At 35.4% G+C, this 26,671-nt stretch overlaps 1 protein-coding gene across 1 annotated transcript in view; it reads left to right on the forward strand.

The window, feature by feature from the left end:
• The window catches only part of d2hgdh (D-2-hydroxyglutarate dehydrogenase), a 35,760-nt gene extending 10,246 nt beyond the window's left edge, over nucleotides 1-25,514 (forward strand). The window contains exons 3-10 of the mRNA XM_039762166.1: nucleotides 811-868; nucleotides 4,731-4,870; nucleotides 5,937-6,130; nucleotides 14,012-14,180; nucleotides 14,542-14,685; nucleotides 18,617-18,759; nucleotides 22,591-22,756; nucleotides 24,705-25,514. Coding sequence (XP_039618100.1) covers nucleotides 811-868; nucleotides 4,731-4,870; nucleotides 5,937-6,130; nucleotides 14,012-14,180; nucleotides 14,542-14,685; nucleotides 18,617-18,759; nucleotides 22,591-22,756; nucleotides 24,705-24,967 — 1,277 coding nt within the window. The 3' untranslated portion in view covers nucleotides 24,968-25,514. The remainder of the gene's footprint in view (nucleotides 1-810; nucleotides 869-4,730; nucleotides 4,871-5,936; nucleotides 6,131-14,011; nucleotides 14,181-14,541; nucleotides 14,686-18,616; nucleotides 18,760-22,590; nucleotides 22,757-24,704) is intronic.
• The last annotated feature ends 1,157 nt before the right edge of the window (nucleotides 25,515-26,671 follow it).

The following is a 26,671-nucleotide window of genomic DNA, read 5'->3' on the forward strand; positions in this document are numbered from 1 at the left end:
GTTTACATATGTGTTATAGTCAGTAGGAGTAAAGCCATTAGCTACAATCAGAGTGATATATATCTTTCTCCTTTTTGTTGAAAAAGTCTTTTTTCACTTCTTTTCCTTACTTGATTAAAAAATTATCATAATAAAATTCACATCTCACACTAGTATGCCCTAATATTATATTGCAAGCTTGAAGGACTTATAATATAACACTGGAGTCTGATCACTATATTATAGAGTCTCTAAAATACTCAGAATCACAAATGAATTTAGTGTCAAATTGCACTGTTTGAAATTTCTTTGAAGTTTTCATTACAAAAATCTCGGCTATTCACTACATTTTTTTTCCAGTTGGACATAAAAGAGGCAAGATATAGAAATAAGAATTTTGCTGTTTGTTACACTTAAGTAAATTTTTGTAAGGCACATTTCAGTTTAAAGCTCATCACACTATACATATTTATAAATACATGCTTAAATTAAAATGAAATGAAAATCTCATAGTTTAGACCTGAGCAATATAAATTTACTCTTTGGAGGATCCTTGTTGCTTCTACTTGTATATTTTTTTATCATGATTCGTACTCTTTCATAGAGGATACTATATAGTAAAGTGGTTGAAAAGAGGTGCAAGGGGACTATCATATGTTTATCTTTTTTTGGACATATTAACCAAGGGGGAATTAGTACACTGTATTTGGATTGTTCGGTTGAAAACCTTTTCCATTCTGGACCCACTTTGGTGCTATATGAAATCTGAATGAAATCCAGCTTTTAAAAATTATTGTTATCAATATTAATGATTGCTTTTATTTTATGTAGGATCAAGTAAACTACTCCTAAGACCACAGACCACACAGGAGATTTCTCACATTCTAAGGTATAGTATGAGCCAGAGATTTTAACTTCTTTTATGTTGAGGTTGTAGTCTACAGGATTTTTAAACCACAGTAACATCAACAAGTAAAAATATCCAATAATTTATCTCAGAGTCTTCACTCAAATTTGGTTGTTTCAACATCTGCCATTAAGCATCATGTAAAAAGAGCATTGCAGTGCCTGTAGTGTAGTGGTCATTTAATAGAAATTTAGCCTGAGAATCAGCAAGTCCTTGGGGTTTGAGGAGTAATATTTGAAATATACAGCTCTGCACTCAGGCCCTGTGTATTGTAGTTCTAATAGAAGACATTGTACAGTATGTCTCCCTTTATCCCCGACATATAGTCAATTGGACATAAAAACTGTAAGCAGGTGTCAACTGCTGCACACGGGTCCCAATCCAGGTGTTTTGTCATGTGGTGGGTGCAGCAATGTGCTGTCAGTGTACGCTATTGTCTTTTTCTAACTTGTACTAAGTGTCAGGATTCAAGAAATAATTATTATGTGTTATTTTTATTTTTGTGTATTTTAATGTTTGTGTAGTTGACATCACAGTTACTGATATTTGTATACCAATTGCTGTGATGCTATTTACTGCTAGGCACACAAGCTGGGTATTTTAACTGACCTGTGTGTTAGAGGAATCTAAATATTGTTTAAAATAAAGGAAATACTCATTTTAAGGAATCAGTTTAAGACTTAAAGCTCATTTTAAGAAAGCAGTTTTTAAAACACAACATATATTTAGGAAAGTATTTGAGATTTGACTTGTTTTCAACTTCAAGGTTAATTTATTTGCTTTCTTACCAAGTTTCATATCTTTAATATTTTAACCCCAGTTTCTGACTAGCTACACTTTTCAGTATGCCTTTAAACCTTTTTTACTCAGATTTCACATCCATTTCAATCATTTATCTATTTACTGAATATTCACAGTATTAGAATTTATACATTTTGAAGAAAAAAATGACCAATGACAATATACAGTTTATTTGATTTTGTTTGAGCCAGTAATTCAGCTTAATGTTTCATATAATTGCATCTTAAAAGAATGTTATGAGTACAACCTTTATTCTGTCAATATGTTTTTGTAGTCTCCTCCAAAGACACTTTAGAAAAAAAATATATTTATACATTATATATACTGTATATATAATGGAGATTTCAATTGTGTTTTAAATCCAGACCTTTACAGACATTCAGCTACAGTGGCGATAACATCGAATACCACAAAGACAATCACACAATTTGTAATGGAGTATAACTTATCAGACCATGGAGATTCTTAAATCCAAACTCAAGAGAATATTGCATTTTCTCACCAATACTACATAGTTGCTCAAGAATTGATTATTTGTTTAGCAATGATAATTTTCTTGCCCACTATCAAATTTTGTACGTGTGATTCTCTTGTTATCTCTGATCACGCCCCTCTGACCTTGGAGCTTGAATCACTATGCCCTACACATTCATTTTGTAGCTGGCATTTTAACACCCTATCATCAGCAAATGAGAACTTCAAAGAATTCACCTCCAAACATATTGATTATTTTTTAGAGGCAACTGCATCCTCAAATGTCTCTGTTGGAATGCTTTGGGAAACTCTGAAGACATTTTTAAAAGGATAGATTATTTTATATCTTTAACATAAAAATAAATTGGAGACCAAGAAGGCATCAGAGTTAATCAGTGAAATTACCAGAATAGATCAAGAGTACTCCAGATCTCCAAATGAGGTACTTTATAGGAAAAAAAACATATTCTAAAATTAGAATTTAAGCCTCTTGACAACAAAAGAAGCAGACCAACTCATCTATAAATTACAACATCATTACTATGAGCATGGAGAGAAGGCTAATAAGATCTTAGCTCAACAAATCCACAAGCAGAAAGTTTGCAGTGCAATAACAGAAATTACCAATGCAGATGAAGATAAAATCATTGACCATAAAAATATAACCTACACATTTAGGGAGTAGCATAAGTCCTTATATTCTACCCAGTTTAAAGAAGATAAGAGTTTTTTTATACAAATACCACAGCTAGATATTCTTAGTACAGAGGACCTGGACAAACCTCTGACATTCTCAGAACAACTGAATGCTATAAACTTCCTCCAGAGTGGGAAAGAAGCAGGCCCTGATGGCTACCCAGTGGAATTTTATAAACAATTTTCAACTAAGTTAGCTCCACTATTATTAGCAGCATTTATAGAAGCAAGAGACAATAAAATTCTACCTCACCCTTTTCACCAAGTAATCATTACTGTCTTTCCAAAGAAAAATAAGGACTTATTACAATGTGCATCATACAGACCAATTTAATTTCTGAATAAAGATTTTAAAATACTCTCCAAAGTTCTGCCTAGAAGGACTGAGAAAATGCTTCCTTCTGTTATATCACAAAACCAAACTGTATTTATTAAAATCAGACACTTAGCTTCAAACCTTTGGTATCTATTTAATGTAATATATTCACCCATAAAATCTAACACAACAGATATCTTGTTATCTTTGGATGCAGAAAAAGCCTTTGACAGAGTTGAATGGGACTACCTATTCACCACATTGCATAAATTTGGGTTTATATATATGTGCATGGATAAAATTACTTTATACCAGTTCAAAAGCCTCTGCCTGTATTAACAACATGATCTCAAACTACTTAAAACTAGAATGTTTTAATTGACAAGGGTGCCCTCTATCACCACTGCCTTTTGCAATCGCCATTGAGATATTGACCATTCACTTTCAAAATGCATCATAGATAAAGAGGATTATCAGAAAATTTTACTATACACAGATGACATGGTATTATATATATATCAGACCCACAAACATCTTTACCAATAGTCCTTAATGCAGAATTTCAAAAGATATTTGGACTCAAAATCAGTTTTAATTAAAAGTGTGCTTTTTTCAGTGAATTCTCTACCACAGTACTAGACTGGACATCTATGCATCAGAACAGTGTTACTATCTAGGGATAAACATCACAAGTAAATATAAAGATCTGTTTCAGCACTATTTTGCTATAAGCTTGGAAAAAAATCAAACAAGATGTGAACAGATACCATCCATCTCACATTAGCAGGGAGAATCAATACTGTCAAGATGAACATTCTTCCCAAGCTTCTTTTTCTATTTCAGAGCATCCCTATATACATTAACAAATTGTTTTTTAAGAAATGACACTCAATTAAAACCTCATTTATCTGGAATGTGGGACATTCACACATTTAAAAGGTGACTCTACAAAGACCTAAAGCAGAAGGTGTCAAGGCACTACCTTAATTTCAGTTTTTTATAAAGTTCTGAAAATTGACAAAGTGTTGAATATACACAAGCCTCTTCTGCAAAATCAGAATATGGAACCAGTGCAAGATGCACTCAGAGGCAGAGAAACGTTTCATCTGTTGCACCGCAACATGATGATCAGATTTTTCAGCTCTGTCAAACTACACAGTATTTAATCTTTGGAAAATATCTGGGATTAAAACACTTAGAGGACTGTATATAGATAATGTTTTGAACAATTACACTTCAAATTCAATTTACACTATTTTCAAATCAGAAATTTTGCTAATAAGAACCTACCCTATTTTCCACACCACCTTTCTATTCCAGAAGAAATACTGGAGAGAATTTATAAATAGTTATAACTTATTTTTTATGTACCTTTTAAAAAACAGTAAAAACAGCAGCACAGGCAGGTTACCTGAGTTACTTAATGACACAGTAATTTGAAGTGGGCACAGAACTGGCAAACTTGGTCTTTTGCATCAAAGTTTGAACTTTTAAAACTGAGTATTTATTTGTACTTTTATTGCACATGATCACACATGTGTTTTAATTCCTTGGTAGGTACTGCAATGAAAGAAACCTGGCAGTGTGTCCTCAGGGTGGAAACACTGGACTGGTGGGTGGCAGTGTCCCAGTCTTTGATGAGATTATTCTTTCCACGTCTCTTATGAACAAAGTACTGAGCTTTGACACTGTGTCTGGTGAGTTTCTTTATGGCTTCATTGCATATATGTAGAAAACAGACAAAATAAAGGAAACAACTAAGTATTGTAATTCCATCCATCCATTATCCAACCCGCTATGTCCTAACTACAGTGTCACGGGGGTCTGCTGGAGCCAGTCCCAGCCAACACAGGGTTGCAAGGCAGGAAACAAACCCCGGGCAGGGCGCCAGTCCACCGCAGAATCAAGAACTTATGTCTATCAAATTAATGCATGCATACTATATTTAAGGGGTTTGCACATTTGTACACAGTTGTATCAAACTCATGATGTCTTTCCATCCAAGGTCTTTGTAAACATAACCTTATACAATGTTCCTGTTGAAACAGGACAAATTTACAGGTCTGTATGGACTTAAGCTCCTTTCCAAGAGTCAACCCTTTTCAAAGTCATTGAAATGACTACTTCAAGCTATAATAGCAAACATAATAAGTAGTTGATTTTACTCCTGTTTATAAACTGTGTGTCTGTAAGTAGACTGGTGTGAATTAGTTAATTATCCTAATGATCATACTGGAACAGAAGCAATTGCTTTCATTCTAATTCAGATTCCTTATTTACTAAAACGTTTCCTTTTATTTTTCATTTAGCCATATAATTCAGATTGTCCCTTGGGTTGCTTTTAGATTTATGGTCTTTGATTTTTAAAATTATAGGAAAATAAGCACTTTAATAGTTTTAATAGTAAAATGTCTGCCTGCAAAATCAATATTACGTGTCCTTGTAATCTTTAGGTACTATAAATAGATTGTTTGGAAATCCATATAATGCTGCCATTGAATAACATACAACACAAAAGTTCCTTTTACTTTTCCAAAAGTGGGGTTAATACCAAACAAAAGCTTCAGCAGAAATTCAGAATTTAATTGCCATAAGATTTCTGTCTGTTTTGATTTAGTTTTTTTCTTGAAAATATAGTTCTTAAAGTTATTGGAAAATTTGACAGAAGCATGGCAATGTGATATGGGCTAATTTCTGGTGTTTTGTCTTATACAGTCTGTAAAACAAATAACTCTTTACACTTACATTTAATTTTTTTTCTAGGGGTTTTGGTGTGTCAGGCTGGTTGTGTTTTGGAAGACCTGAACTCCTTTGTTGAAGAAAAAGGCTTTGTAATGCCACTGGATCTAGGTGCAAAGGGAAGTTGCCAGATTGGGGGCAATGTTTCCACCAATGCAGGTGGATTGAGACTTCTTAGATATGGTTCATTGCGTGGCACTGTCCTGGGATTGGAAGTGGTAAGAGCAAATCTCCCTCAATGAGAAGGGAACAGATAAATGCAATTAAAGTAAAATACATACATTTATGTGGTTTATAAATCAGAAATTGTGACCAAAAAATAGCAGAAGACACAATGTTACTCTTGAGATAAGAGAGGTTCCAGTTGCCTTGTAACCTGTTTTTTCAGAAATAGCTTCTGTAAATTAGTGAAAAGCAGTAGTGAGGTACAACAGTGGATGAGTGAAAATTACTTATCTTTGGCAGTATTTACAGTTCTTAGTCTGAGGAGCTTGAACTTTATTTATCGAAATTCACACAAAATATACATGTCATTAGTGTCATTTGACACTAATCTATCCTGTACTCATCACTCACACACACTAGCAAATACTTTTTCTCCAGCTTAGTAATATTGCAGAAATTACAGTATCATAATATACAGAATTACAAAAAAATTATTTCATTTATCTGTATCAAGAAGAATTGACTATGGCAATGCTTTATTATCACCCTGTTGAAATCATTAGATTACTACTCCACAGTAAATTTATAGAGCATGTAAAATCATAAATGGCTAAGCTCATCTTACTTTAAAAAAAATTATGAATAAAAAAATTATGAATGCCTGTAGTCTTGAGCACACAAGGTAAAAATAAAGCAATTATAAGAGGAGGAGTCTTTAGCAATAGGATCTTAAATAGCGTAATGATCTAGTTGCTAATATTAGTGAGGTTCCATCAATCTCACCATTGCATTAGTGCTGAAAACACATTATGTAGCACAGCATTTATTTTGAAGGAGCTACTCTTGACATTTGTATACTGCTTATTAATTAAATAAAGTGCAATTATTAATAATTTATAATTATGTTGAGTCCCATTCTGTTACTGTTCTGGGTGTGTTATGGTGGAACTCAGTAACTTTGCCATTTTAGATCAAGTTACATCTTTTTATTTTTGAATGGGAGACTAGAATGAATGTGTCATTATTTTTGACAGATCAAATATCTTGCTAACATGCTAAGCTCTGTGAGATACCAGCTCACTTAGTCCAAAGTGGAGCCTTGGTGACTAATTTTCTCTTCTCCATTGTCATTTGAACTTTACTAATATAAAGTTAGTAATCTCATTTATAGGTACATAAAATAAACCTCTCTTTGATACCAGTCAGGATTCACTTTTGCCTACAGAACAACCCAAGTTCTCAAAGATACGAATTCAACAAGATGCTGGATTATTTTCTTTAAGGATTATAGTCCTTTTTGACTTGACAGCATCACAAAGTTTATGCAAATTTTTCAGTTACACATTCATCTTCAATTCTCTTCCCAAATCTTCTATAATGGTTTTAAATTTGGAAGATTTTGCAAGCCAGTGGAATAAACTGAATTAACTCTCATGCATAGGGAACCAGTTTGAGATTATTTATGGTTTTAGACATTGAGCATTATCCTGCTGAAAGTGTAATATGTATTTGGAAAAAGGGTGGATTGTGTCCATGAAAGGACATATGCATATGTTCCACTTAAATTCACTGTGGAATTTAAGTGGCACTTAACTGGTAAAAAGTGACATAATTTGTGCAAAAAAAAATTCTCATGCCATTACACATCTAATTTGCACCATTAACACAAAGCAAGATGGAACCATTGATTCATGCAGTTTATGCCAGATTGTAACACTGCCTTGTATGTGCAGAAGCAAATATCAGGATTTGTCAGATCTGGCAACGTTTTCCAATCTTTGGTTTGTTGATCATTTGACACCTAAAGCCTCATATTTCTATTCTTAACTGTCATTAGTGGAACCTGGTCTTATCTTCTAGTGCTGTACCCCATCTTCTTCAAGTGCTGATACATTATACGATGTGTGGCAGAAAAGTAATGAGACTGGCAACACTGCAAGCAATCTGGCAACGCTGCGCTGTTGTCCCTGATAGAGCACGTGTATCAGTACCCTCCCAAAGCTCAGTGCGAGTTTCAACTCCTTCCGTTAACTACGTGATTTTTGTGACTGCTATTAGCGAAGTTTTGTTTTTGGTTGTGCGTCACGCAAAATGGAACAGTGGAATTTGGAGCAACGTTGTGCCATTAAATTTTGTGTTAAGCTTGGAGAATCGGCAAGTGTGACGTTTGAAAAGTTAAAACAGGCCTATGGGGAACATTCTTTATCCCGAGCTCAGGTTTTTCAGGGAGGCCTTCAACTTCGAAAACCAATGAAAACATCGAACGTGTGAACACTCTTGTGAGATCAGACCGTCGTTTAACATTAAGAATGTTGAGTGAGAACAATTAAATTTGAACAGATTTACCGTTCATCAAATTTTGACTGAACATTTGCTAATGCGAAAGGTCTGTGCCAAAATGGTGCCGAAAAACCTCACAATTGAGCAAAAGGACAATCGAAAAAACGCATTCCTGTGGTTCCCCAGCCCCCTTATTCACCTGACCTCAGTCCATGTGACTTTTTCCTTTTTCCTAAACTGAAAAATGTCCTTAAAGGACGTCATTTCGGGACTTTAGAAAACATCCAAAAGAGTGTAACGGACATGCTGAAGATCATACCGGTTGAAGACTTCCAGCGCTGCTACCAACAATGGGAACAACGTCTCCATCGGTGTGTAGCTGCCCAAGGGAACTACTTTGAAGGGGATAACATTGATGTTTGAAAAAAATAAAAACTTTGGTAAATAAAAAATCAGTCTCATTACTTTTCTGCCACACCTCGTATATTTTAAGATTCTGTTCTCCTCACCACTGTTGTGAAGAGCTGTTATTTTAGTTTTAGTAGTCTTCAGCTAGCTTGAACAAGTCTGACCTTTCTCCTCTGATTGTACTCACTAGCTAGATCTTTTTGACCAAGAAATAGCATATAACTAAAAAAGTGGCTACTGAGTACCTGCCTTCCTGGAAATAGCCATGTACATGGGAGCAGGAGTACTATTAAAGTGGCACAAAGTGGGAAAGAAGTCAAGGGGGAAACCTCCATTAACGATTGAGAGATCAACACTGACAAAGAGAGAGAAATGGCAACTTGACATGTGAACATGGAGGGATTGATTTTGCAAGGTGGCAGAAGACACTGTCAGGCATGGTGCCTAGAAATGGCAAAAATCACAGGTGCTAAAGTGAAGCAGCAACTTTGATGAAAATATGTAGTGTGAGCCCAGGTTATTATAGTTTTGGTGATCCAACAGGTGCCAGAGTGCTTGACCTTCAAAGTGATAGGGTGAACTGACAAGATGCCATTAGACCTACTGTCAGAGAATTTCTACCAGAGTGTGACTTTGATGGTGAAGCACTGTTGGGGCATGCAGGAAGACAATAATCCAAAATACACAAGTAACTATACAACTCCATTAAGTTATTATGGCAAGATCAGAAAGGAGCATTTAATGCTTCAGGTGGCCTTTCTGAGTGCCCACCAGCTCTTCAGAGAACAGGAAACCAGTTAAAGATGTCTAACTATAGGGTAATGTGTTACACATTCAAATAGTTGTTCCTACATCTCTAAATTTTAGTTGCTTCCGTCTTACTGTTGGGATGTATACTATTCTGAAAGGAAAGTATAGGCAAATTCCTTTAATTCTCTGTTGTATATCAGACCTTAACTTAAGCAGCCTTACTGTTAGGTTGCTATTAAAGCTGATGTATTGTCTTTTTGAAAGAAGACTGACAACAGAGTGGTTTAAAGCAATACATTTGATTTTTAACTAGGAAGTTTTTTTTTTTGTTTTGCATTATAGAATTTTCTATAGTCATAGGGCATAGTGTTTTTATTACAAGTCAAGAAATCTTCAGAATTAACTCTTGTTTTGCCCGATTTCACATGGTTAACTCTTTTTCTAGTATAGTCAAAATCTCTGAGTCTCAAAATCCTCTCCCACCCAGATTCACATGACAGCAGCTCAATACACATTATTTATACTCCCTTAGGCATCAATGTTCACTCTGGAGAATCCTTAATATAATTAGTTGGGGTGAAATTATTTAAACTCTCAGCAATATACAATTATTTGTATAGTCATTCATGTCAAGGATATAAGGTTTGCTTCTTCATAAATTAAAGAATACTAAAAAAGCTTTTAAATGAGAAAAGCTATGAGCAAATTCTGCAGACAGAAACAAAGAATCACAAGCAAGCACACTGAAAAAAGCAGACAGAATTGCTAGCATGAGCAAAGTTAATTGTTCCAGATAGTGTATCTTAAATAAAGCAAACTTGAAATTTGAAAGTCCCCAAATATGAAGCTATTAGTAACTGCTTCCACCTTTAGATCTCTAGGTGAAAATTAATTCTCTAATATTTGTTTGACATGTACTGTCTGTCAAACAAACTATGTTTTTTCTCCTTTATCATCTTTGAACAATTTATTCTCTGTACAAGCCTGTTTGTAGCATGTCAATGATAAATACTTCTTTATTAATCCTTCATTACCTGCCACGGATAGACAGTACTATTTTTACTGTGCTACTTGTTTCTCCAAATACACTGTGTTGTGTTCTTCTTCTTCTTTTGGCTGCTCCCATTAGGGGTTGCCACAGTGGATCATCTTTTTCCATACCTTCCTGTCTTCTGTATCTTGCTCTGTCACACCCATCACCTGCATGTCCTCTCTCACTACATCCATAAATCTTCTCTTAGACCTTCCTCTTTTCCTGTTGCCCGGTAGCTCTGTCTTTAATATCCTTGTCCCAATATACCCAGCATCTCTCCTCTGCATATGTCCAAACCAATGCAACCTTGCCTCTCTGACTTTGTCTCCCAATTGTCCAACCTGAGCTGACCCTCTAATGCACTCATTTATAATCCTGTCCATCCTTGTCACACCCAATGCAGATCTTAGCATCTTTACCTCGGCCACCTACAGCTCTGTCTCCTGCTTTCTGGCCAGTGCCACCATCATCAACCCACATTATAAAGCTGGTCTCACTACCGTCCTGTAGATCTTCCCTTTCACTCTTGCTGATAACCGTCTGTCACAAGTTACTCTGGACACTCTTTTCCACCCATTCCACCCTGCCTGCACTCTCTTTTTCACCTCTGTCAGCAATTACAAAATTAGACAGACTAGTAGGGCGATTACAGAAGGCACCAGGAGACAGAGGTGGGTAGAGTAGCCAAAAATTGTACTCAAGTAAGAGTAGCATTACTTCAAAATAATATTACTCAAGTAGAAATAAAAAGTAGTCATCCAAACAATTACACAAGTAAGAGTAAAAAAATATTTGGTGAAAAGACTACTCAAGTACTGAGTAACTGTTTGATCATAGTAAATAATTTATTTTTTAGAAATGTTGTAATAAGACAGACAAAAATATAAAATAATGTGCAAATTCTGCTATTTCCAAATAATAAAATAAAAAATGAGTAAAAATAAATAACATCTTTACAAAATAAAGATGCACAAATAACACAAAGTTCCAAATTTCAGTTTTTCACAACAATGCTTTTGAAGCCAATACCTACAGTAGGTAACATGTATGTTTGAACAGTGCAAAGTACTTACAGTGACAAGATAACCCTTACACTGACAGTATAATAATGCATATTCACTTGCCCTCCAAATAGCATAGCTGATAGAAAATAACATTAGAACAAGGCAGCTTGTGCATGTGCAAGAAGTCTCACTTTACCCGCGGGCACCGTGCGTGTTTGGAATATAGAGTATTTAATGGAAAAAAGTAACAATTCGAGTGTTGCCCAGTGTAGCGGAGTAATAGTAGCATTTCTTCTTCACAAATGTACTCAAGTAAAAGTAAAAAGTATGGTGCAGTAAAACTACTCTTAGAAGTACAATTTTTTACAAAAGTTATTCAAGTAAATGTAACGGAGTAAATGTAACTTGTTACTACCCACCTCTGCCAGGAGATAAATGTTTGACAGAAAATCAGGCCAAAGTAATTTGCAGAAAAGCAAGAAAATGTAGTGGGAAATCCCAAAGTGTATAAATCAAAACTCTAGGCCAAAAATTCAGAAGCTAACTGTAATACCAATGATCTCTAAATTACACATGTGCATTGATTTGGAAGTATCTGCAATCTTAGATAACCAGAAAGTACATGATGCTGACCTTTAAACTGTCACTCCCTGACATCACTATTCATGCACTGCTGGTATTTGTACCATGGCAACATGGTAGCAACCACTAACAAAATATCCTCAAAATGGTGACACCCACCGAAGTTCACAAAAGTGTCACAAAAAGACACAAAAATATTTTAATTTATATTTGTTATCTCAGTTTAATACATCTTTTTAAGCTAATTCTCTCAGTGCAGCACTTTATATTGCCGTGTGTTATGAATTTGCCATATGTAAAATGAATACTGATTTTTTATTTTATAGGTTCTTAAGGTCAATATTATGATGTGTACAGAGTACAGTGAAATTCTTACTTGTATGTGCTAATTAACATGAGATATTTCACCATCTCCAGAGCAGAGCACTGCATAGAACTACTTAACTCTGAATTTTTTCTCTTCCTCACCTGAAATATCTCAGAACACATTTGTCATTACCAATGCTCAAGTAAATTATTGCTTATTGCCTTTTATGGGGTTTTAAATCAGGACCAAAATTGCATTGCAAAAACGACAAAAGGACTGTCGTAAAACAGGGGGTCAGCCCTTTCAAGGTCCCAAAGGTTATGGAGAAACGGGTTGTGGCTGAAACGAATGCTCATTGTTGTGCCAGAGTAAAGTGTGAAGTACCACCAGGGGACTCTCCCAAGTGTAGTTTACTTCAAGAAAACAAAAGAAAGGCAGTAGAAAATGACAAATAATTTAATAGAACTCCCTGTACTGAGGAAAACAGGCCTTTTAGTTTTTCAACTTGTGCTTTCCATAAAGAAGTATAAAATCCACAATCCTGTTTGTATTTACTTCTTCATTGTAAATAACACTCTTCTTCTTCAAAGGATACGATAGCTGCTTTTAAATTTCTTACATTTCTCATGATAAATGGCTTTGTTACTAGAGAAATTTAGTTTAGATTAGATTAGGTTTTGTTAATCTCATGCAAAATAAATTTAAGGAGCATAAGCATTAAGTGTGGGAAATTAGAAGGAAGCATTAATTGGTCTGATAGCAGTGGGCAGAAAATATCTCTAGAAGTGCTTACTTAGAAAATTACTTTAAAACAATTTAAGATAGTGTATGTGTGAAATGAGCTTTAGTGAACTGTATATCTGAGTTTTGTTTATGGTAATATATCTTTTTTAGTTTTGGCATATGTTAATTTCTTACTGTGAAATATATTTGAAGTTATTGTAGTGATGTTAGTATGCTGGCATTTTGTAGAGAGAATTCATGACTGTTGCCAATCATGTGATGGGTGATGTAACATGTGAATATTTAAGATGGCAGTGCAATAACTTAAGTGTTCTTTTATTGGGAGTAATGAAAATCAATGTCTAAGCTTAGCAGGTTCTTTTGGGAAAGTTTTTTTTTGTTTAGGAATATCTGGCTTTGTATTTTTCACCTTAATTTTGGTTCATGAATTTTTGGATGTTGATTATAGTATTTTTGACTTTCTTTATCATCATATTTTGACTTTTGCTTGATCATGGCTATGTCTCTGTCTGCTCCTTTTACTTTGTTCATCTTCTGCTCTTTTTATTTTTTCACTTTGCCTTCTAAATTTTGCCTCTTCAGCAGGATCACTATATATTTAAATTAAAAATGTAATATTTTTAAATACTGTATATCATTAGCTCATTTACCCTTTTTAAATACTTGAAGATATAATTTAAAGAGACCTGTAAGTAACAACCAGGCTTGCCATACATTTTGTATCTGGAAACTCTTAAGATAATAGAAATATGTGGCATGTAACTTTAATTTTTTCTGTCTGTGCACAGATTAGCTCAATTATATTCACTGTCTTTATGTTTCATAGGTTCTAGCTAATGGAAAAGTGCTCAACCTTCTTTCATCTCTAAGGAAGGACAACACTGGCTATGATGTGAAGCAGCTTTTCATTGGGTCAGAGGGCACTCTGGGTGTCATCACTGCTGTCTCAATCCTGTGTCCATGCATACCAAAGGCAGTAAATGTAGCCTTTTTAGGTAAGATATCTGGTGTGTATTTCTTCATTTATGTATTTATTTCATACCAAAGGTTTTATTCATAAATAGAATTTTAAAGACTTCTTAGTTGACACTGATCTCTTTAGTAATAAAGAATGTTACTAGCTGTTTGATGTAGAATATCATTAAAATATCTTTAGTGAATTTCAGGTGCTATGTACAAATAATCCAAATTGATTCAAACTCCTATCTTTGTTGAGCATGATGATATAAGTATGCATTATAGCCTGACGGATTAGAAGGAGAAAAAACAATCATGCATAATATGTTTCGAAATTACTAATTAATATTGTTACTGGAGGTTCAGTAGTCGCTTAAAAGCTGTTAATGTTTTTTTCAGGGTGTAATACCATACAGCAACTTTTGCAAACATTCAGATGTTGTAAAGGAATGCTGGGAGAGATCCTTTCAGCCTTTGAGTTCCTGGACAGTGCATCCATGCAGCTTCTGCAGAATCACCTGAAACTGACTAACCCCATTACAGGTAATGTGTGATGCTGTTCTTGCCTTCAGCATGAAGCAATGATAGTCAGCAGCACTTTTATTTCACAACTTCACCATGGTGGGTGCAACAGGCTGAAGATCATAATTGGAATCTGAAGAATAACAATATAATCAAATAAGACAATGTACACATGGTGTAAAATTCACGTGTGCTCGATGATTAAGATGACTGTTATGAACGTTGGGGATTTTCACATTTTTTATTTATATCATCCAAGGCTTATTACATTTTTGTTTATTAGTTTTGTAACAATGAGTAATATTCAGAAGTAATAGAAAAGGTAGAATGCAATCACATGTGTTAATAGGCTGCTCTATGTGCTTTTTAACAGCACTTTACATCAGAGTTAAAAATGCAGCACAAATAAGCTTGTGGTGGTCCATTTACTTTCATACACAAGAGACTGCAATTCATGTAATGTGAAAATGGCATTGATTGATGTGTGTTAGTGGTGGATGGTCTGTGACTAATTGTTGTTCAGCTTTTTTAAACGTAACATATTTAACAGTATACCTAATTGAATAGTATCCGATAATTTGCATTTGAAAAATATCTATTAATATAAAATGACCAATACTAGCATATAATTAGTATCAATATCACTCTATGAAGGGAGAAAAGAAATTGAAATTTGTTCCTTATCTAGCTATTAATGTTAGTTAAAACACAGTAATTCAATAAAATTATATGAATATGTAACAACTCAGGGTGCTACAGATCAGGGGCTTAAGCCACTGAAGACTGCTACCTCCCGACACCACTGTCCATTTTTAAACCCGTCCTGTGTTTATATCTGTTAGGGCAGCTGCAACTTTCCCATGTTATTAATTAGTTCAGATGTCATTTAGTTACAGGTTGATAATGCTGATTCTTTAAAATGATAATCTGCAGATACAGTAATATTGTTCAATCAATTCAGTCTTTTATATGCTTACATACAGTGGGTATAGAAAAGAATCAACCCCTTCGAAATATTCCCATTTTTTCTTAACTTTACAGCCTTAAATAAAAACACACACAAAAAATATTTCTTCCCAGCTTTACTTACTCAATCCAAGTGAAAGATGTTATAGCTACAGTTCAGAAAAATTATAAAAAATCAAAAACAAGACATAATGAGATTAATAAAGGATCACCACCAATGTCAATATTTAGCTGAACCACCTTTTGCTTTAATAACAGCCTTGAGTCTGTTGGGATACTTCACTATCAGCTTTGCACATCTAGATTGAGCAATATTTGCCCACTCTTCTTTCCAAAACTGTTCAAGTTCAGTCAAATTGGATGGTGAGCGTTGGTGGACTGCTATCTTCAAATCTTTCCACAGATTTTCAATGGGATTTAGGTCTGGGCTCTGACTGGGCCACACAAGGACATTCACTTTTTTCTTCTGTGTGGTCAATTTTGCTGTGTGCTTCGAGTCGTTGTCGTGTTGAAAGGTGACCTTTCTGCCCATCTTCAGCTTTCTGGCAGCGGGTAGCAGGTTTTCCTCAAGAATCCATCCATCCATTATCCAACCCGCTATATCCTAACTACAGGGTCATGAGGTCTGCTGGAGCCAATCCCAGCCAACATAGGTTGCAAGGCAGGGAACAAAACCCCAGGCAGGGCACCAGCCCACCGCAGGGTGCGTATACACACACACACACACCAAGCACACACTAGGGACAATTTTGAATCGCCAATGCACCTAGCCTGCATGTCCTTGGACTGTGGGAGTAAACCCATACAGACACGGGGAGAACGTGCAAACTCCACGCAGGGAGGACCCAAGAAGCGAACCCGGGTCTCCTAACTGCGAGGCAGCAGCGCTACCAACTGCACCACCGTGCCGCCCACCCACAAGAATTTGACGTTATTTTGCCCCATCCATTTTTCCTTCTACTCTAATGAGAGCCCCAGGTCCTGTGGCAGAGAAACACCCCCACAACAGGATGCTGCTGCCTTCATGCTTTACTGTAGGTATGGTGTGTTATGGATGGTGAGCTGCATTGGATTTGCGCCAAATAGTTTCATTTTGGTCTCATCTGACCATAAGGCCTTTTTTTACTTGGCATCAGAATCTTCAAGGTGCATTCTGGCAAAGCTTAAACGAGCCTTAATGTGGCCTTTCTTGAGAAGTGTCTTTTTCCTTGCGACCCTCCTGAACAAGCCACAATTGTGGAGCACTTGTGAAATTGTTGTCACATGTACACAATGACCACTCTTTGCCATAAAATCCTGTAACTCCTTCAAAGTGGCCATTGGCCTCTTGGTAGCCTCTCTTACCAGTTTCCTCCTTGCTCTTCCATCTAGTTTGGAGGGATGGCTGGATCCAGGGAGGGTCCTAGTAGTACCAAACACTTGCCACTTCTTTATTATGGACTTTACTGTGTTCCTTGGGATTGATAAAGCCTTTGAGATTTTTTGTATCCATCTCCTGCCTTATGTCTGTTCACAACTCTATCCCTGAGATCTTTTGAAAGTGACTTGCCACCCATAGTCAGTTGTTTGCTCTCATTTGCACTACCAAGCAAAGGGATGCTCCAGGAATATCTGTTTCTATGCTTCACTAATCACACTGATACAGTTGATCACAGGTGGAAGCCAGTAACTACGGTCTGCAATGAAAATGGTGATTACTTACACCTGATTGAGTTTAGGAGGGGGTGATCCTTTATTAATCTCAATATTTCTTGTTTTTTAGTTTTTAAAATTATTCTGAACTGTAGTTGTGATATCTTTCACATGGATATTATAGATTGAATTGAGTAAGTAAAGCTGGAAAAAATATTGGTTTGTGTGTTTTCATTTAATGCTGTAAAGCAAAAAAAAATGGGAATATTTCGATGAGTGTTCTTCTTTTCTATACCCACTGTAACTGCTTTCCTCTTCCATTTATTTTCAGAGAAGTGACTTTTTTTATCCTATTAATTAACTTATCCACAGTAACAGGAGAAGGACAATGCTGTGTGAGCTGTTCACGTGATCTACCCGGTGTTTGACTCACCTGCATTGGGCTTGCGAGCGGCTGTAAAGAAGGAAAATACTGTATACAAAATATATAAGTTCATACAAGCCTCTGTCAAGGCAAAATTAAAACAGTAAATTTATTCATAGCTTAAGTTGCAAAGAACGCTTCTCTGTTTTAAGATGTACAAGTTTGCAAATTCACCAATGCTTTTCAGTGGGAAATACTGAAATTTTAAAACTTCATACAGCATGACCTGAATGAAATTTTAACCGTCTTGACAAATTTCTTTGAAGAAGAAGTGTGTCACATATCAATTAAATTGGTCAAGGAGAACTGAGTTGTTTCATACAGACAGACATGCAGGCAGGCAGACATGAGCTTTCACACAAGGTGCATCATACATTATATGCAAATACACCTAGAAAATGGAAAATAAAAAAGTAGGGACAAGATACAAAGTCAAAATATGCATACGTGAGTGCAAACAGCCTCTCAGAATCCCTCCACACAACAGATCTTCTAATGTTAGTATAAATGGAGTTCTTCGGTTCATCAACAAAATCCCCAAACTTGTATAATAGACTTGGCTTGAGCTCATGTTAATGACATGGGCCTACTAACTGCAGTGTTTGCTGCAGTACTTATCTGGCTGTCTTACAGAAATAAACTCAGTGCTTAAGTATCTTGATATGTACTGTAAGCTTTTTAAAAAGTACTCTTCATAAAACCAAGTTTTTCTGTAAGTAGGAATAATAGGTTCTATTTCTGAAACAGTTGCTTACTATTACTCCAAAAAATATTAGTCAGGTTTTGTATAGCTATAGCTGTTAGAGTCTGCAGTATAACTTTTGGGCTGTTAGATTCATATCTGTAATTATTAGTTTTTCCTTCCTGTTGCACAAATGCCAGTTGCTTACATGTTTGTCACCATTCTGCACCTTCCTGCTCTATTTCCAGAAAGCCCATTTTACATTTTGATAGAGACATCTGGATCTAATGCCAGTCATGATGAAGAAAAACTTCACAACTTCCTGCAACACGCCATGAACACAGCCCTTATAACAGATGGCACAATGGCAAAAGAAGACTCTAAAATCAAGGTGAGGTAACAGGAATGTTTATTCTATTAAACGGAAACAAACAACTCTTATTTGGAAGCTACATTTAACTGTTTTAACAATTTACTTTAGCAAAATAACAGTGCTAAATAGTTTTTGACACCTTTGGGTGTTACTACAGAGCCATGTGTGGCTAGGATGGGAGTATTTAATCTGAACTATAAGAGGGTCCCACTCTGTAGTGATCCAACACTTAAATAAGTGTGATATTTCCTGCTTATTGCACATCAAATATTTGAGCACAAATTCTATAGCTAAAAGTGATTTATTTATAATATGCTATGAATATTGTATATATTATTTTTAAAAAATTGAAATGTATACATTGTCCAGTTTTTTGACAATATGGTGTATGCATGTTCAATTCAACTGTTCAATTAAAGGATAATGCTAGGTAATTTAAGAGATACATGTCTAATTGCAATGCAATATTATAGTCCTTCCTACTTTTGCGCACCTAGTCAAAGAAATATTTTTATGTTTTTCTTTTTTTAAGTTGTGACATAAACAAGATGTTTCTATAGCAATGAACTGGTAATCATTGACATTATAAAACTGAGTTGTGCATAGCTTCCCAACCAAAGAGTGACAGAGCAGACTGAAAGATCCTGCATACCATTTCATATGCAATTCTAAAATGTTTTGAGGCATCATGATCACTCTAAATACAGCATCTTCCATTCACTTGATTAATGTGTTAGGTTGAATGTGTACAAGCTAATGGAAATTCAGGACAGATATTATGTTTTACTACAGGAAAATGTCCAGAAATTAATATTCAAAGAAGGCCAAACCATTGTTCATGATTATCAACAGTTACATTTCCCATCTGCAGCAAACAGTGAAATATAAGAGCTGATTGATTTGTAGTAAAAAAATAACAAAGTAAACTGGCAGAACAATTCAAGATTCTGCCTTTACTGCTACCCAACATACTTGCCACCTGTCCAACCATCGTTTCTTCTAGTAACATACAAAAGCTTGTAGGATGGCAGATCATGTGGATTGAAAAATTATATGATTATTTTAATTGATTTATATAGCACATTTTCTTGTAATTTTTGAATTATAGCTATGTACATTTTAATAAGTAAACTTTGTATAATGAATTGCTTTTATGCATCTGCAGGGTGGCTTAGCAGTGCTTTGCCCAGATCTATGTGGTCTGGTGGCTGTTGTGGCCTGATTTTGAATCTCAGCTCAGGCAATATCTTGCTCATACTAGGGCAGTTAACCAGTGCACATTTCTTTCGATTGGGGGAGGAAATCAAATGCACTTGAAAAAAAAAAGAAAAAAGATGGAGAAAAGATCACACAGGCATTGGGGAATGTGCTAACGTTACATGGCCAGTAAGAAAGCTGGGATTGGAATCCAGAAAGCTGGGATTTGAATCCAGAAATCTAGAGCTGTCAACTAGCAGTGCTAACTGCTGTGCTATTATTTTGACTCCACATTTAATATATCACTTCTTAATCTCATAATCTCTACTTGTTTAAAGTTAAAATATTCAACTGTTTCATTCTTTCCTTATAGCCTAAACCCTGCAGTTTCTGAACAGGACTCCATGTTTTACTTAAATCCTATAGATTTGCACATTTTATGCAACTCAGGGAAGTAAAGTCAGAGCTTTTCAAATTCGGTTAAGGCTGAGGCTAGGTTAGAATTAGTTGATGAAATAGCTAGACTTTGATTATGTTACATTCATGTATTGTAAAAAGGCATACTAACATAAAAAGAGTGCAAAACAATGTTGTTGAGCAATTTCCGATTGCTGTCTTTGTAGTTCTAAAACTGACAAATAAAGCACTGTTTTCTGCTGGCTCTTCAAAATCATTTGGATGCTTACTAATCATCTTTTATATGCCAAAATTATGATTTTCTGGAGAACTGGGAGATTATCTAAGTTCTTGAAGACATGAATTCTAATAATTACCATCAGTCTTCAGCACAATCTCACATCTGAAATTCAGGAAAATACGTATAGCAAAACCTTTGCAATGCCTCTCTAATCAACAGGGTGGTTCAGATCTAATTATGCAGATCCAGATCGTCTGGATGACTTTAATTTATGTGGGGATGATTCCAGTTCGGCGTGCTTCATGTCGTCAGTTTGCACACTTCTCGATGGTCTGGGATTTTTTGAGGTGATTTTCTATGTAATAAACTTAATAAGTTATAGCATAATGAAAATTGCATAATTAGATCTGGACCACCCTATATATCGGCCACGCAACTGCTACATTTCAAACTTGTTTCACCATGCTTTTTGATCACACTTTGTACAATTGCTTATTTATAGAAGATGACTCTAATAGAAGCCACTTGAAAATTAACTTCTAAAAAGTTAATTTTTGAAAACAAACTGGGAAAATTACATTTAGGCTGAATATTAGTTGAGTTGCAATGGCAGTTACTACAGCACATTGAGAGATGTTTGATGAATGAATGAAGGATAGACTATTGATTACATCTTAACAGATTACTGACTATTTACATATAGCATATTGACAAAATATTAACATGAAAATCAAAAAATTGTATATTGTCCTTGTGATAATATTTCCATCATTTATTATATGACAGCAAAATAAGTTCCATTTTTAGCTGAAAATGAAAGTTTTCTTTTTCCTTTTTTGTTGAAACGCATAATTGTATCTGATTCACATATACTTGCTCTTTGTACCACCTGACGATAAACAGATTCAGTGGCATGACAGCAAGCTCTGACATCTATTGCTTCAAGGTGCCTGCAGAGTTGTGACATGGCAGCACAGTAGAAAATGTAGAGGCCTGCTGTCTTGCAGATCCAGTGTCCTGGGTTTGTATCCTGTGCAGTTCATTTAGGTATCAAGCATGTAAATGTATATTAATTATTAATTCTAAATTTAACCTGTGTGGATGGATACATGAATTGGCATTGTGATGGACTGGTGCCCCATCCCAGGGTAGGTTCTGCCTTGCACCTGATACTGCTTGGACACATTCTGGCACTCGTGGCCCTGACCTGGATTAAGTAGGTTTAAGAATGCCATCTTGTGTTATGCTAAAGACTGATGTGGAAGTAAATATATTCCAGAATCTCATGTATATTTTTAAAAAATCTGTTGTTTACTTCGAGTGGCTTTTTTTTCAGCAATATGAATATGTCATTTGTTGCTTTTTCTTGTTTTGCCTTCTGCACTTTCACGGTTCAGACAATACAATATGCACATCTTCTTTTCACACTTCAAAAGTACAATGTTTAATTACACCCCATCCTATATATGTACATGCATGCACACAAATAAATAATAAAAGATTTAATTATCACTAACAGCAGTGGGTGCCAGTTTACTGCAGACTCACTGTTGGCATTTTACTTTGTTTTAAATGAGCCAAAGTGACCATTCAAAGGCTGAGTTGTTTGTTTCTTTTAATGTCTATGTTGTTACTGTCCCTATTTTTATTTTAACCACAATGAACAAATGATGGATGAGAGTATTAAACAGACCATAAAATTTTTAAAAATCATTTAAAATAATTGAGGCAAAATTAGTGTAACTAGAGACTTTATACTTGAAAATGTTTCATGTCTCCTTTACTTAACACCATTACAAGTGTCAAACTTTGCAACAGAGATCTAAAAAAATAAACTTTAATACACTCAGACAAAGCATTAGTATTCTAAGTTCTATACTGGTATACTGTACTTCCTTACAGATTTCTGCATTTGGACCACTAGCTGGTGAGGCAACTCACCCAATAGATTTCAGTTGATCTTCTAGACCATTAGAAGCAGGTACCTTATGAGTAAGAATGGTTCTATTTTTCAGGCACTCTGGATGCTTCGAGAACGTATTACGGAGGCACTGCTTCATGATGGATATACATATAAATATGACATCTCTGTGCCTGTGGAACATATTTACCAGGCTGTGCTGGACATGCGGGTGCATCTTCGTGATCAGGCAAAGTCTGTGGTTGGCTATGGTCATCTGGGTATGTTACTGAATATTTATTTTCTACTCCTGTTACTGTCTGCTAAATAGATCATTCAGTTGTTCAATGATGTTGTAATAGTGGAATCAGTTAGCAAGAGTGATCATTATATGTATGTATCGAGGAGATTCCAACCTCTCACCCTCTTCCAGTGGCAGAAATGACTCTGAGATGAGCCTTGTAAGTCATTTTTTTACCTTAGGCTGAAAGTATATACTGTACAATAAGTGAAAAATAAAAACATTCTTAAGACCAATGGATATCATAATATACCATTCAGGTGACGTACTTTAATCTCTTTCATCTACAGATACATTTTAATCAGTAGTAGGAAATCATTGTATGGATGAGCTGAGATATACCAAATTGTAGATGGTTGGCTGATGTTATTCTTTCTGCTTTGGGTAAGATGAAGTGAAATTATCTGCCCTGGCAACAGTGAAAGAAGATAGGCAGAATCCACCAATCCTCACAATTCACAAAGAGGGTGTTGAGAGTCTGAAAGTTATCCTAGTGTTGTCAACACTGGAACAGGAATCTCAAGTTCAGGAGCTCAGTTTGTGCAGTTATTAACTTCTAGATGTTAGGGCCAAGATTGTCAAAAAGAGAGCAAAAGTGAGGTAAGAGACAGAGTGTACCTGGAATGTGGACAGATCAACCCCACTTAATAAATATAAGTTCAGGTAGCCACAGGTTTTTTCTGTTGTCAAGAACCTTAGTACTTTGTGGCTTACTTTTGTTAATCCCTCCCACACGCTTATTTTTTAATAAATTCACCATTTTGAATATGTTTTGGTTTCTTGGCATTATTCTGGATGTGCAGGGATAGCACAAGGATGCCGTCTCAGTGAGTTAGAAAGAGAATGTGTGGCTTTGTTCATTACAGAATGTAGTAGAAGTTATAAATCTCACCAATAAAAAAAGAAAACAAAAAGAACAAAAAGACAAAAAAAATACCCAAAGGAGGATCAGTATAACTGGTATACTAACTGGTCAAATCAACCCCTGCCTCTGATGCTATGTGTTTAGCAATTCTTTATCATTTTGTGTGCTACACTGCCATGTCTACAGTTCTTTCTACCACTTCATAAACAAACAAAAAAAATAAATAAAAAATACTCTAACTATTCTTTATTTTTAATGTATTTATGTGGATATACACTACACCTGAATTGGGCCATTGCAACCTCCACAAAGGGTCTCACACCTCGTGGTAGTGCTGAATCTGCTGGCTCTATATCAGTTGACAATGTGTTCTCAACAATGAGCACTCCCTTTCGTTCTTCTTCTAAACTTGGCTAAATGATAACTGCAGGGTCAATTGATAGGTATAATCAGATTTTGCCACTCAACCCATCTAACTGCTCCTTATTCTGAAATCCTGCTGTGAGCACTGTTGTTGTTCTCTATCAGGTTTGCTCATAAGCGGTCTTTAGACTATTGCATCTGTACAAATTAGGGGAGCATATAACAATAAATAATAAAATATAAAAGAAAGATTAATTATTATGCATAAAAAAGATTTGTCCTTATTGCACAGATTGTAAAGTAGTTTGCTACAGTATCAGATATGGCAATACTTGAGAAGATAAACGCAGTGGCTGGCGCCCTGCCCGGGGTTTGTTTCCTGCCTTGTGCCCTGTGTTGGCTGGGATTGGCTCCAGCAGACCCCGTGACCCTGTGGTTAGAATATAGCGGGTTGGATAATGGATGGATGGATGGATAATGGATGGATAATGGATGGATGGATAAACTCAGCAGCTGGTGATCATTGGTTGCTTGAAATTAGGAGACAAAAAATGGCTGTAGAGGTAAATAATATATTTGTTATGGAATACAGTAGATGTATTAATTAGATAACAAAATTAGTTCTATTCTGCATAATTGTTGTTTGATATTTTGGTATGATTTATTAGTATTTTGCCATATTTACTTATTTCTTTTCTAGGTGATGGAAACTTACACCTCAACATTACTTCGCCCTTGTATGACTCTGCTCTGCATTCACTCATTGAGCCTTTTATCTATGAGTGGACAGCTAAACATCATGGAAGCATCAGTGCTGAGCATGGACTTGGCCTCAAGAAAAGAAACTACATTCACTACAGTAAGCCAGCTGAAGCAGTCTACATCATGAGTCACCTGAAAAACATGCTTGACCCCAAAAAAATACTCAACCCTTATAAAACCCTTCCGGACTACATTAGCTGAGCCGACTGCTTTCACTGTTCCTGCATTGCCATATTTGACAGCACTCATTCTTGTGTGATAAAAGATTCCATGAGAGTAGCAGCAACTGTTTTAGAAATCTTTCACAAATTAACTTATAAGGCGAGTTGTGCGTTTGTTGGGCTGTATGTGTACCTATGTGCATTTCTTTTTAATTGCTTTCTCTTCCAGTGGCCTGTCAGGCATAAGATACACGCCATTAAACCTGCAACCAAAAAGCAATGTGTGTTTTTCAGCAGGGTGAAAGATTTGTTGAACATGTGATTTTCTTTCTATTCATATCATGTCTGTGAAAGCAAGTAAACTAAAAGTACAAATTATTTCATAATAGCAGTTACATCTGAAGAACTACTATCTTGAAAACCCACCCTTTTATAATAAGATTTTCTAGATGGTTACAAATATTACATATTTCAATTAGTGGAGATTAAATTTCAGTTTAGCTTTTAAAACAATAGGTTTAAAATCTGTAGCCCTCAGTTATTTTCAAGGATACAAAAAATATAAAATGAAGCAATGGAGCAATTTATAATTTTGTAATTTGTTTATTCTCACAACTTTTGGTTTGACCATACCATTCCATTAACTTCTTATATTACTGTACGATAAACACTACTAATAACAATAATAAATAATAAAAGTCTTTAGAGGGTCGTGCTGCATAGTAAATCTCATCACAATTCAAATTTCCTGAGGAAGCCAAAAATATTTCCAGGTACCCATTTAAAACAACCTTGTGTTGCGCAAAGCCTCAAGAGGTGTTACATTTACCCAGGTGACAGGAACAATTCAAGACCACTAGCAAATGGGACTGCCCTAATGAATAAGGATGCCTGTCAATGCTAGAGACAATCACTTCAGAGTCAGCAGACAACACCGTTAAACATCAGTATGACAGATCCAAGTGGACACTAAGAGCCTTTCACTGTGTGAATCATTCAGACATCTGACAAAAGTATGACAGAGTTTTTTTGGCCAAAACAGATACAATTAAGAAAGGTACCTGCTTCCTTTTAAAATGACATGAATGAATGTAAAAAGCTATACTTTCTGAAACAACAAAGGCTGTTATGTTACACATAAAAAGTTCATTTAAAGAGATGTAAATGTCATGTGTCTAATGTAGTCTGGCTTAAAGTAATTTAAGTGTTTTATTAAAACAGTATCACTTTCCCCATCTGAAAAATACTCGCATTAAATCCATTCATTTACTGCTTGTTTCAATCTTAGGGTTGCAAGAACCCCAAGCTTGGTCTGGTAGCACTAAGCACAAGGCAAACAAAAAAAAAGATAATTTGTAACACAATTTCTGTGGATTCCTGTGTTCATATTTATCAAGCGTCTTGCCGAGAAGGAAAACGGTTCTAACGGACTCAAAAATCTCAAGAGTAGAAGTACAGTAAATCAATTGAATTAATTTTCTTAACTTAAAAAATTACTCCTAACTTCATCAGGATTTAGGAGAGCTTGTGAGCTGTACTAATGTGCTAGGAGCTGCTAAAAGATGGTGTTCAGGCAGAGATCAGCATTCATATTCCAGGAAAGGTGGAATGGTTTGGAAACACTAGACAACAAGGAACTTGTAAAGATTGATTGATCTGACAGAGATGGAATCATATTTATAGCAAATCTTGTTATCTACAAGAAAAAGTCATGTGCTGTTGGGATTTTTGGCCACAAGGAAAA

The sequence above is a fragment of the Polypterus senegalus genome, chromosome 1, assembly GCF_016835505.1.
Source record: "Polypterus senegalus isolate Bchr_013 chromosome 1, ASM1683550v1, whole genome shotgun sequence".
Classification (NCBI taxonomy): Eukaryota; Metazoa; Chordata; class Cladistia; order Polypteriformes; family Polypteridae; genus Polypterus; species Polypterus senegalus.